The following is a 13,152-nucleotide window of genomic DNA, read 5'->3' on the forward strand; positions in this document are numbered from 1 at the left end:
CTGGAAATTGAATATGAATAATTTAATTTATAAGTATGAAAACGTGTTTGAAATATTTTATTTGAAATATGCACAGCTTAAATGAACAGCTATGTTAAAATTTTAGGACCTAAAATACAAACCCTGGCAGTTCAAGTCATTTAAATTCAAGCACTTGTTAATTCAGTGTATTTTTTCCAGTTTGTGCTATTCAAGAAGATTTTCAATTCAATACTTTTGGCATTGATTTTGTTCCATATTAAATCATCTATTACAGTATTTATTCATTTTGTTAAGCTTAGATAACGAAAATTCAGTTGTTCATTGTTAGTTCGGAGTGCATAATGCATTAGTAAATGCTGAATTATAATGCTACAAGCATTGGTCATTGTTTGTTCATGTTAGTAAATACATTAACTTGTCCCATTTTGTAAAATGTTACCTCATTTTCACTAGATATAGCCTAGCAGGCTGTTGGGCTATTGTACATTCAAACAGTTTAAATTTGTATAAAACGTATACAATAGTCTAGCATCATGTGACTTTTCACTTAAAATTGTATTTTTTTAAAAGCACCACTCTATTCACAGTTCCATAATAGTTTTATAACAGTCTGTAATAAATTTTTCTGAAGTCAAATGCTCTCACACACAGTCGTCGAAGACATGCTTTTGCTTCGGGTCAGCCTGGAAAGATCGTAACTCCTCGTTTCTGACGCTAATCTCTTGGATGATCCAGAGTTGCGCTGCTGGATTTTAGTCGCGGAATTTCTGATCGAAGACTTATTGGTCAGACTCAAGATCTTCTCTCTGTAGCTTTCTCTGAACCTCTTGGCAGACCTGTACAAGTTTCCAACAAAGCAGTAGCAGAGGGGGTTGAGAGACGAGTTGGTGAGACCCAGCCATTGCGCAAAGGGTCTGCTTTGGAGAATCCAATGATGCTCAACGTTGCTTAAATCTTCATTACGATCGGGAGAGCTGGGCATGTTGGAGTCGATCCAGATATCGACGGCATAAAGCGGCAGCCAGGAGAAGGTGAAGAGCAGCACGAGCGCGAAAACCATCTTGGCGATCCTCTTGCGCGTTTTTAGGCGCGATGTTGAAGAGGTTAACGCAAGCTGGTTAGGATCTGATATAGACGAAGAGCCTCCTCTGCTCAATTTCCAACAGGTCAGGAAGCAAATAATGAGGTTAAACACTACAGGGAATGCGTACAGCGCGCAGAAGAGTAAAAAGTTGTAACCCTGGCGCAGTTTGACTTTTGACCAGCTCTCCACGCACACGGTCACCGTATGCAGCCCGTCTAACAAGGAAAGCGTTTTAGTCGTGTTCATAAAAAACAACGGCAAACATAACGCAGAAGACACGACCCACACCACTGCTATCATGCATATCATCCTGCTGGCCGTGAAGAAAGATCTGGCGTGCAGCGGGCTGTGAACGCTGTAATATCTGTTCAGACTAATCACGGCTAGACTCAGGACGCTTGCAGATACGGACACCGCCTGGACGAAGGGCACGGCGCGGCACAAAAAGTCTCCAAACACCCAGGCGTTACACACCTGGTGCGCTAAATTGACCGGCATGCAGACGCACACCACCATCATGTCGCACACCGCCAGGTTGACCAAGAGTCTCCTGGTGGCTGAAGCTCCAGACAAGCGGTTCCTCCGGCGCGTCAGCACCCACAGAGCCATGATATTCCCCACTAATCCTGTCACGAAAGATATCACGTACATCACCATTAAAACTATAGTGTCTGGCTCGTGCCCTGCAAACAGAAAGTCGATGGAAAAGGGCGAAAAGTCACGGGTGGTCCAGTTCTTCTGGAAATGCTCCCAAAGAGAAAAGTTGTGCGGGAACAGGCGTCCGAATGTGCTGTAAATGCTCGAGGTGTTCATGGTTCCTCTGTGTGCCATTTCATCTGACCATCCTCTTCTTGAGGATCTCCATAACGCCCCCACCCTCAGGAATATGAGAAAAGAGCAGTGATTTACTAGAGAGAAAATATCCAGTATTCCATAAGTTGTCAGATAATGACGCGTGTAATTAAACTGTCCAAAGCTCAGTACTATCTATCTATCTATCTATCTATCTATCTATCTATCTATCTATCTATCTATCTATCTATCTATCTATCTATCTATCTATCTATCTATCTATCTATCTATCTATCTATCTATCTATCTATCTATCTATCTATCCATCCATCTATCCATCCATCCATCCATCCATCTCTGTATGTCCGTCCATAATTTCTACTTTACAGTAAAATCTAAATTTCTCTGTCATTAGTTACAATTTTTAAAAATTACATTTCTCATGCTGTTCTCTAAATTCAAGATGTACCTAAAATTTCAATAAAAAGCATTAAAAATAAAAATATGAATCCACAAATAAAATAAATTAGTTATTTTTTTAAATCTAGACATGATTTGTCTGTCTTTCTGTCTACATATACACTGTAAAAAATGCAGGGTTCCACACAAATTGATTACGTTAATTTAAGTGGATTGTACATAAAATAATTAAGTTGTGCCCAAAGAAATCTAGAATTGTGTTGCTTCAGCTAATTTGAAATGAATAGTTTGAACATCAAGAGAAAAAAAAAATTAAAGTACCTGGATAGACCATCTTCATTTATACATTTTACATGCAATTATAAATATTTTGGCGTCACGGTGGCGCAGTTGGTAGCATGATCGCCTTACAACAAGAAGGTCGCTGGTTCCCAGAATCCCAGATGTCAGTTGGCATTTCTGCATGGAGTTTGCATGTTCTCCCCATGTTGGCGTGGGTTTCCTTAGAGTGCTCCGGTTTTGCTGTAAGTTTTCCTCTATAAGGGAATATAAAATGTTTATGAAAGTTCATTGATTACAGTAAATAAGTAAACGTGTGTATGTATATGGTGAATATAATCCTTTTCAAAAAGTTAACAATGTTTGCTTTTTGCATTTTTAAAAAGTTAAAAAGGCAAAAAGTAAAACTTTCACTGCAACAAGAATTATTCACACACATAAACACACACAAGGTGATATCACAGGAAACATTCAGCATTTTAACATTTTCAAAATAATTAATTATGTGTGAGTAATGAGCAATTTTCATCATGGGGACCCAAAAATGTCCCCACAAGGTCATATCATATAACGTTCAGCATTTTTAAATTTTTTAAATATTTAATTCTGTGTGATTTATGAGGCATTTTCCTTGTGGGGGCCAAAAATGTCCCCACAAGGTCAAAATTCACTGGTATTGCTATACATGTTGGGACATTTGGTCCCCAAAGCAATAGAAATACAACACACACACACACACACACACACACACACACACACATACACACACACACACACACACACACATTTTTGATTGCCGGGCCAATTAAATTGTAAAAACAGTTAAATCAACTTAATCTTAATTGTTAAATCTTAATCTTAAACATTAACGTAATTGTGTGGAAAAGGGTTCCACACAATTCATTTATGTTGTCCCAACACAAATCGATTAAGTTATTTCAACACATTTAAGTCGATTAAACATAAAACAATTAAGTTGTCCCAAACAAAATCTCCAGAATTGTGTTGTTTCAGCTCATTTTAAATAAGTAGCTTAAAAAATTTTTTTTTTGAATGTGTATGACAAGATCCTGAAAATGTATTTTTTGTAAAAGCAAAATCACACATTTAAAGCTGTTGTCCTTATATCACTTGAAAAGCCTTAAGAAAAAAACATCTAACCATCTGGTGCCATGTAAATGATGTTTTTTTTGTACTGACAAAATCATAAGAATAGTTTTACAATAATAGCTCATGACATCAGGTTAATCAAAACAAGTGATTCTGCTATTGTATCTACTGCAAATTTGAAAGCGCTTTATTAAATGTAAAATAGATTATAAAATTAGTTCCATCTACAAAATCTGATTGAATTAGTCATGCTCGAAGCTGCTGCTATAAACAGCCACAGTTGGAAGCTAATGAGCGATACCACTTGGCAGAAAATCGTTCATTATGAATAAATGCAATTATCTATTCAACATTTGTGTCTTTTATCATTTCACTGTTGCCACCATTTATAAAAGCAATAAGCCACAGAGGTAACATTACAGTCAATATGTGTTCTCAAAGAAATTTCTGTTGCTTTTGTGCATTTAGGACTTTTAGATTTTATATGCAACATGGGTGTAAATTACATTTTTTAGAATACATTTAGGCAAGGCAAGGCAAGTTTATTTATATAGCACATTTCACACACAGTGGCAATTCAAAGTGCTTTACATAAACAAGAATAAAAGAGCCACGTATAAGAAAATACAAACAAATAATAAAAGTGATTGAAACAGATTCAAATGCGTTAAAACAGGTTATAAAAGAAGACATAATTATTAAATTGTGAATTTAAAGACATTTATATGATCATAAAAAATTTCAGTAATTTATTAAGTTTGGATTCAGTCAGCATATCTGTAATGTATTCAGGTCCATTTAATGATATATAGACAAGTAATGATACTTTAAAATCTATTCTGAATGTAACTGGGAGCCAGTATAAACTCCTGAGGACAGGTGTGATGTGCTCTGATTTTCTGGTTCAGGTCGCAGCATTCTGAATGAGCTGAAAACTGACTGTCTTTTTGGAAAGGCCGGTGAGGAGTCCGTTACAGTAATCCATCCTAATGGTGATAAAAGCATGAACAAGTTTCTCTAAGGCCTCACTGAAAGCATCTAATTCTTGCAATGTCTTTGAGATGATAGTATGCTGATTTAGTCACTGCTTTGACATGACTACTGAAACTCAGATCTGACCTCAGAATAACACCAAGATTCTTGACCTTATTTTTTGTTGTTTGACCCTTAGAGCCAAGGTACGCATTCACCTTGAGAACCTCATCTCTGTTCCCAAACGCAATGACTTCAGTTTTTTCTTTGTTTTACTGAAGAAGGTTTTGGCACATCCAACTGTTAATTTCATCAATGCATTTGCAGAGGGTGTCAATGGGGCTGTAGATCTGTAAGTCAATAAGTAAGTAGATCTGAGTGTCATCAGAATAGCTGTGGTAGGAGATTTGGTTCTTTCTCATTATTTGGCTCAGAGGGAGCATATAAAGGTTGATAGAGAGAGGTGCAAGAAATTAACCTCGTGGGACTCCACATGTCATGGGTGTCCTCCTCGACCTATGGTCTTGATAAAACAGTAAATAGTAAATCTCAAGTATTACCAAATATTGTTGATAATTAAAATGTAACAATGTCATTTACTCCTGTGATGGCAAAGTTAATTTTCAGCAATATTACTTGAATCTTTCATTCAAATAGTTCTGCTCTTATTTGATGAAAAGTTTTTATTAAATATTTATGATACTCCTATAAAGGTTTAGTTCACCCAAAAATTTATTTTCTGACATCATTTGCTCACCTTTGACTCGAACACAAAAGAAGATATTTTAAAGAATGTTCGAAACCTGTTAGGATTTATTTCCATAGTATTTGTTTTTACAATGGAAGTCAATGGAATTTACAGCTTACTTCAAAACATCTTCTTTTGTCAATATATCTTCAAAACATTCTCTAATCTTATGAGCAAATTATGCAGTTATCATTATTTTTCAGATATGCATGTAAAATAAAGAGGTCTAAAAAATTGTTGCAAACAATTTATTTGTGTTGCATTTAAACAAACAAATTAAATTTAATAATGTTCAACTTAAGTTGCTTGTTTAAATTCAGCCCAAATTATTTGTTTACAACAATTTAACTTTAAAAAAAATTAAGGAATCATCTTTTAATTATTTTTTTCAGTGTACAGTGATGTGAAAAGTTAGAGCACCCCATAAAATTCACATTTTTTCCATATCAGGATATAAAAATACATTCTAAATGTGAATTGAATTTAAATTCATTTTACAGGTTTAACAAAACTACAAGTACCCCATACATTAAACATAAAAACACAAGACATATGAAATGTGGCTCCAAAAGAACAGACGAGCTGTGTATAAATCAAAACAGTATCATTAAAACATAACAAAAAATATTCATGATAAAAACACACCATACAAGCATCACCAAACAATTATATTTTAACTGCTTTTAAAAACAAATTCCCTAAATCTTTTATTTATTTTTTCTTTCCTTTTTTTCAAAATTGCACTGGTGTATATGTACAAAACATATTTATTCCTACTAAATGGATGAATATAAAAAAATCCAACCCATAGTATCATAATCAGTTTAGGCTGGAACCAGTGACCTTATAGCTGTGAGGTGACATCGCTACAAACTGCACAACCACGCCTCCTTTTTGACTTGAATTAAGTATGATTATTTTTTATGTGTTCATTTCAGAGTACATTACGCTGTGTGCATGTGTGTGTGTGTGTGTGTGAAAGAGAGAAAGCAGACACTGACCAGCTGAAGAAATCGGAGCAGAGCTCATTAATATTCATAACTGCTCCAAATATGGTCAAAACAAATCACGTCAGGGGTTATAAATTACCATATAAAGCCATTTCTGGAGAAGTTTTGAACTTAAACGTAAGCCACACTTACTATATGATATCAAATATCAAACAACAATTTAACTTTTTAAATCAATGCACTCCTTTAACTGTATTTTTGAACATATAAATACATTGATGCTTATCTGAATTTCGTTTTGTGTGGTTTCCCCCACAATCCAAAGACATGCTCTATAGTTGAATTGAATAAACTAAATTGGCCATAGTGTATGTGTGTAAATGGGTGTGTATGGGTGTTTCCCAGTACTGGGTTGCAGTTGGATGGGCATCGGCTTTGTAAAACATATGCTGGATAAGCTGTCGGGTCATTCCGCTGTAGCAACCCCTGATGAATAAAGGGACTAAGCCGAAGGAAAATAAATAAATGACTGTCAGTGTTTGATATATATACACAAGAAAAACAAATATACATGGTCTTTGCAATAATCAAATATTTTTTAACAGAATTAAACATAATTAATCATTATCATTTATCATTTTACTTATTATTTCTTGATCGCACACCTCAAAACTAACACATTGTGTTCTAGTCCACCAAGCAAGGCTCTGATGAGCAGACTTACATAACAGGCCTGCTGTCAAAGTGTTTTAATTCACTCATTCACATCATGCTGACATGTCAGCTCCAACCTACAGCATGACTAATTCGAGAACTAATGATTCCTTCATCATATCAGAGACTGGAAGGACACTAAAGTAGATAGAGAAGCAGATGAAGTGATCTGAGCATCACTGTCTTGTAAATTCATCTGACAATTTTTCACTCAGATGGAACAAATAGATGAAGCCCACGTATTTATTACTTTCCTTGTACATCACCATGACTATTTTGATAGTAACCTTTTTTGTGCAGACGTAGAATACAAATTTTGTTTGTATCACTTCTTTTCCTGTGACTAAACCTCTGCATGTAATGTTATGCAAATTATATATTTACTGATATCTTGCAGTTTCTGGTGATTTTTATTAAAAACAATATTCAACAGCATGAGAATAAGGCAAAGTCTAATGAAAACATTGTCTGAAAAATATGTCCATATACCCAAGAATCAATGGAAAAGTGAAATATTTATAAATTACAAAGAACACTTCCTTTATAGAGAACTATATAAAAAATATTTATTCAAAATATATTCCACTTTCTTACCTTTTATTTTTTGTGTTAATACTTCACACAGCCAAAAAAGAATCAATTTATGAGCATATTTCTATCATATAACTATAATCAAGACATTAAAAAAATTCCATTTATCTCTCTCTCTGTTTTAAAACTTTCCCAAGTTAATAGTTGTTCTTAAGATGCTGAATGCTGTTATTAATAAGTTAATGAAAAAGTACTTAAAATAATAATAATAATAATAATAATAATAATACCTGAAAAAAATGTAGGAAAATATATATATATATATATATATATATAATTAAAATTATATACAATGATTTTTTATTATTATTTAATTAATATATTAACTGTTAACAAATTTAACACTGTAAATTGTTGTTAAATGCAAAATTAGAGGGTCCAAATACACTAAAAGGCACTTAAAGGTCCAAATACATTAAAATGTTTAAAACACATTTAGTTGACTAAAAAAGTGAGTAAACCCTAATTTCACTCATAAAAGTTCTTCTAAACATCACTGGTTTCACAGAGAACATTAAGGCTCAATTCTACCCCTTAGCCCTTCCCATTCGAAGGGCTATCTACCCCTTCCCCAAAGAGAAAAGAGAATTGCGGTGTTCCAATTCTCTTTGGCTTGAAGGCGTAGGGCTATGGGGAAGGGGTAGATAGCCCTTCGAACGGAGATTTTTCAGGACCACACTCGAAACCAAGGGGTAAGAAAACTTCCCAGAATACACCAGCCACAAGGGCAGTACAGCTGCATCCGGAGGAAAGGAGATCCACACATTAGTATTTTTTGTCATTATTCCGAATTTTCACAACAAACAAGCACATGTGTTAATGTATGCATAACCGCGTTTGTGTTTTACTGTCATACTTTAAAAAAACCCTGCCAAAATAAAAACTGCTAAATTTTGCGATCTATAATCCATAATCATAACTCCTGTATAGCAGTCCCACAACATTCTGACACTCGATGACACTTGAATACCCTGTCAGAAAAGTCTAGTGGCTGGGAATGACATTTTAACGGTGTTACTATAATGTTAATGTTGTTTTTTGTTTGTTTACATAGATGAATATGGCCACTGTGTAAATGCACAGTATAGTTACGATTCTACTGCCACATTATAACGTTGTGATAGTAACGTAGCAAGATAAATACCAAAAATAACACAACTGGAAAACTACACCAGTCGCGATCGTCTGATCTCATAATAAGCAAGAGATTGCGATGACATATAATGACATGTGCAGGTGCTGTAGTGCTGTCCCATTTCATAGGGGTACATTTTGAAGCCCTTACCCCTCACACTCAGTTTTAAGGGGGAAGGGGAAGAGGTAGGGGTACAAAATAGAATTGGGATTGGGCCTAAACATCCAAGGAACTTTTCCATTCCTAAGTTTTTTTTTACTGTAGTATAAAGAACATTTAAAATATTCTTCACCTTAAAGGGCTCCTATATCCCTTTTACAACATGTATGATAAGCCTTTGATGTCTCCAGAATGTGTCTCACATAATTAACACATCTCTTGACTCTGGTCTATTCCCTACTTCATTTAAGCAGGCGAGGGTAACCCCACTGCTAAAGAAACCCAACCTGGATCAAACGCTACTTGAAAACTACTTCCATTCATGGCCAAGATTTTGGAGAAAGTAGTGTTCAATCCAGTCCTGGACTTTCTTACTCAAAACAATCTCATGGACAACAAACAATCTGGCTTTAAGAAAGGCCACTCAACTGAGACTGCCCTGTTCTCGGTCGTGGAGGATCTCAGACTGGCTAAAGCAGACTCTAAATCATCTGTCCTCATCTTGCTGGATTTATCAGCTGCTTTTGACACTGTAAACCACCAGATCCTGCTATCTACGCTTGAGTCACTGGGCGTCGCAGGCACTGTTATTCAATGGTTCAGTTCTTACCTCTCGGACAGGTCATTCAGCGTGTCTTGGAGGGGAGAGGTGTCCAACCTACAGCATCTAAACACTGGGGTACCTCAGGGCTCTGTTCTTGGGCCACTTCTCTTCTCCATCTACACGACATCTTTAGGAACAGTCATCCAGAAACATGGATTTTTCTACCACTGCTATGCTGATGATACCCAGCTATACCTCTCTTTTCACCCTGATGATCCCTCGGTTCCAGCTCGCACTTCAGCCTGCCTGTCAGACATTTCACACTGGATGAAAGATCATCATCTTCAGCTTAACCTCACGAAAACGGAAATGCTTGAAGTTTCTGCCAACCCAACTCTACACCATAACTTTTCAATCCAGATGGATGGGGCAACCATTACTGCATCCAAAATGGTAAAAAGCCTTGGAGTAACGATTGATGACCAACTAAACTTCTCTGACCACATTTCTAGAACTGCTCGATCTTGCAGATTCACACTCTATAACATCAGAAAGGTCCGACCCTTCCTATCTGAACATACAGCTCAACTCATTGTTCAAGCTCTTGTTCTCTCCAAACTGGACTATTGCAACTCTCTACTAGCCGGGCTTCCAGCTAATTCTATCAAATCTCTTCAGCTGCTTCAGAACGCAGCAGCACGAGTGGTCTTTGATGAACCCAAAAGAGCACATGTCACTCCGCTACTCACCCGTTTGAACTGGCTGCCAGTTGCTGCTCGCATCAAATTCAAAACTCTGATGTTTGCTTACAAAGCGACCTCTGGCTTTGCTCCTTATCTGCTCTCACTTCTGCAGATTTATGTGCCCTCCAGAAACTTGCGTTCTGTGAATGAACGTCGCCTCGTTGTTCCATCCCTAAGAGGGAAGAAATCACTTTCCCGAACTCTCGCATTCAATCTGCCCAGTTGGTGGAATGAACTCCCTAACTACATCAGAACGGCAGAGTCACTTGCTGTCTTCAAGAAACGACTAAAAACTCGACTATTTAGTCTCCACTTTCCTTCCTTATCTTAACTGCCTCTCTGGCTATACCACCAACTGTACTCTCTCTCTCAAAAAAAAAATAAAATAAATTTACTAATGCTTAGCTTCTTAGACTTTACACACCTGAAACTTGTCTATAGCACTTGTTCACTGCTGCTCTTATAGTTGTGTAAATTGCTTCCTTGTCCTCATTTGTAAGTCGCTTTGGATAAAAGCGTCTGCTAAATGACTAAATGTAAATGTAAATGTAAATGTCTGTAAAGTTCCAGCTCAAAATACCCATCAGATAATGTATCAAGATCTCCAGAATATGCCAATTTTAGTGTCTGAATACATTCTAGCTGTTTTTGTAGTCTGTGCCTTTAAATGCAAATGAGTTGCTTCTTTCCGGCCACCGTGCGTTATGTCAAATAAACAGCCCTCAGTGATAGAGACGGAATAATGAAGCTGAAATACAGCTCATTAGTCAAAAATACCAAGTAAGTTTATTTCATGTATTTGTTGTGGAGTTTATTCAAGCCTTTCTAAAATGATGAGTCACACACAAATGATGTTTGCAGTATACACACACACACACACACACACACACACACACACGCACACACACACACACACACACACACACACACACATCTTAGCCTTTACTGACACCATGCAGCCATGGTGATTATAGCGGTTAAGAATTACAAATTGATTTTACTCTCTTTATTAAACATACTCTGTTTTAAAAACATTTTAAACTTAGAAAACTTACAAAAATTACAGAGAGTTGTAACAAATATTTTAATCTTAGTTTATTTGTAAAAAAAAATGTTCTGTGGATGTATGTATACATGCTATTATAGAAACATGGCACCTGTCAATCAATTGATGTGGACCTCAAAATCACTGGAATTTCAGGAAATTTTAAAATTGTTGGGTTTCTACCACTCCAATATGACAGTGGACACACTATACAGACAGTTCTGTCCAAACAGCTTACAAAAGTTGATTTTCATCATAGGTGCCCTTTAATAAATAAGTGCTTTTAAAACTGTTGACTGAACAGGACTTTGGACTTTTCCATGACATCACAACAGAAAACCTCTCTTATTTTTAAGAGTGCTCGGAGACATTTTAGATTGGGCAATCTATATTCATGCAAAATATTGACTGTTTCTTTTAAAATGTACTATTGGGAAAGTGTTTTACATAAAACAATTTCACAGACAAAGTGACCATGAAAGTCTGACATCTTGGCTCTTGTTTCTCTTGCAGAAACTGATCTAAAATGGAATCTAGTGAGAAAAATGACACAGTCTGGACTGCCAGGGCAAGAACACAGTGTTGTAAGTTTGGTCATCATGGTGCGATGAGTGACAAAGTGTTTCTAAAATATCTCATACATTCGCAGCATGTTCCTGCCGGCATGAATATTCGTCAGTTCACAAATGTGTTGCTAAAAGTCTGACCACGTCTGTTTATGAAGCACTCTTGCTATCTTATTATCTTCACTGAACCCTGCCAAAAATTGCACTCAAAATCCCCATGTTCTCTCTTAATGTAAAACATAAAATAACTAGATTTCTCCCGCTAAATAATCTCACTGTCATTATCATTTAATGTTTGTGTAAGCATGTTCTCCCTGCGTTCGCGTGGGTTTCCTCCGGGTGCTCCGGTTTCCCCCACAGTCCAAAGACATGCGGTACAGGTGAATTGGGTAGGCTAAATTGTCCGTAGTGTATGAGTGTGTATTGATGTTTGCCAGAGATGGGTTGCAGCTGGAAGGGCATCCGCTGCGTAAAACATGTGCTTGTTAAGTTGGCGGTTCATTCCGCTGTGGTGACCCCAGATTATTAAAGGGACTAAGCCGAAAAGAAAATGAATGAATGAATGTTTGTGGAAGGACAGGATGAAATCTGTCTAAACAGTGTATGCACATTAATTCAAAGAAACAATTTGTGCAGCAGAATAAAGATCCATACAGCTAAGCTCTAAATTATCTTGGTGGTTACTACCATATTGGAAATTACATTAAATGATGCTTTACAGTTTTTCTCAGTCACTTTGGTGCATCCCCTATGCACTTTATATTATTACAGTTGAACCATGGAATTGAATTCTGAATTGAACCATGGTTACTTTCTAAAATGCCAAAAGATTCCTTTACATATTAAACAAAGATAAAAAAAAATTAAAATATTCAACAATAAGGATTACTGGATTTCTAAAATGGGGGAAATGGGTACAAAAAAAGTGTTTATAAACTGTTATTTAATTTTGATCTCCACTAGTTATCATTAGTGTTGTCTTTTTCATGTCTATCAACCATTTGAAAACCACAAACTGAAAACCACAACCATATACCAAAGCTTACATTCCTTTGAAACTTCAAATCTCTCTTTAAATGGCACAAGAATTGAAACTAAAAAAGAATAATACGCTCAAACTGTTGCAAATCTGCAGGCAAGGCTTTGTCAAGCTAGTATTCACCGGGACTAAAAGAACAAGACATTCTGAATAATAATAAGTCCTTGCATTATAAGAAAGAAAATTAGCAACAATTTGTATTGTAATCTGACACACAAGCCTGAGTACTCAGGCTGAAGATGGATGCAAAACTAGGCTACACAATGTGAAAAAGATAAT

At 36.1% G+C, this 13,152-nt stretch overlaps 1 protein-coding gene across 1 annotated transcript; it reads right to left on the bottom strand.

Annotated features, from left to right (window-relative positions):
* Nucleotides 1-613: 613 nt before the first annotated feature.
* LOC130238840 (QRFP-like peptide receptor) lies at nucleotides 614-1,897 on the bottom strand. Its single transcript, XM_056469955.1, has one exon. It carries the CDS (start codon nucleotides 1,895-1,897, stop codon nucleotides 614-616), a length of 1,284 nt encoding a protein of 427 aa, XP_056325930.1.
* Nucleotides 1,898-13,152: the final 11,255 nt, after the last annotated feature.

This window comes from Danio aesculapii, chromosome 12 (genome assembly GCF_903798145.1).
Source record: "Danio aesculapii chromosome 12, fDanAes4.1, whole genome shotgun sequence".
Taxonomy (NCBI): Eukaryota; Metazoa; Chordata; class Actinopteri; order Cypriniformes; family Danionidae; genus Danio; species Danio aesculapii.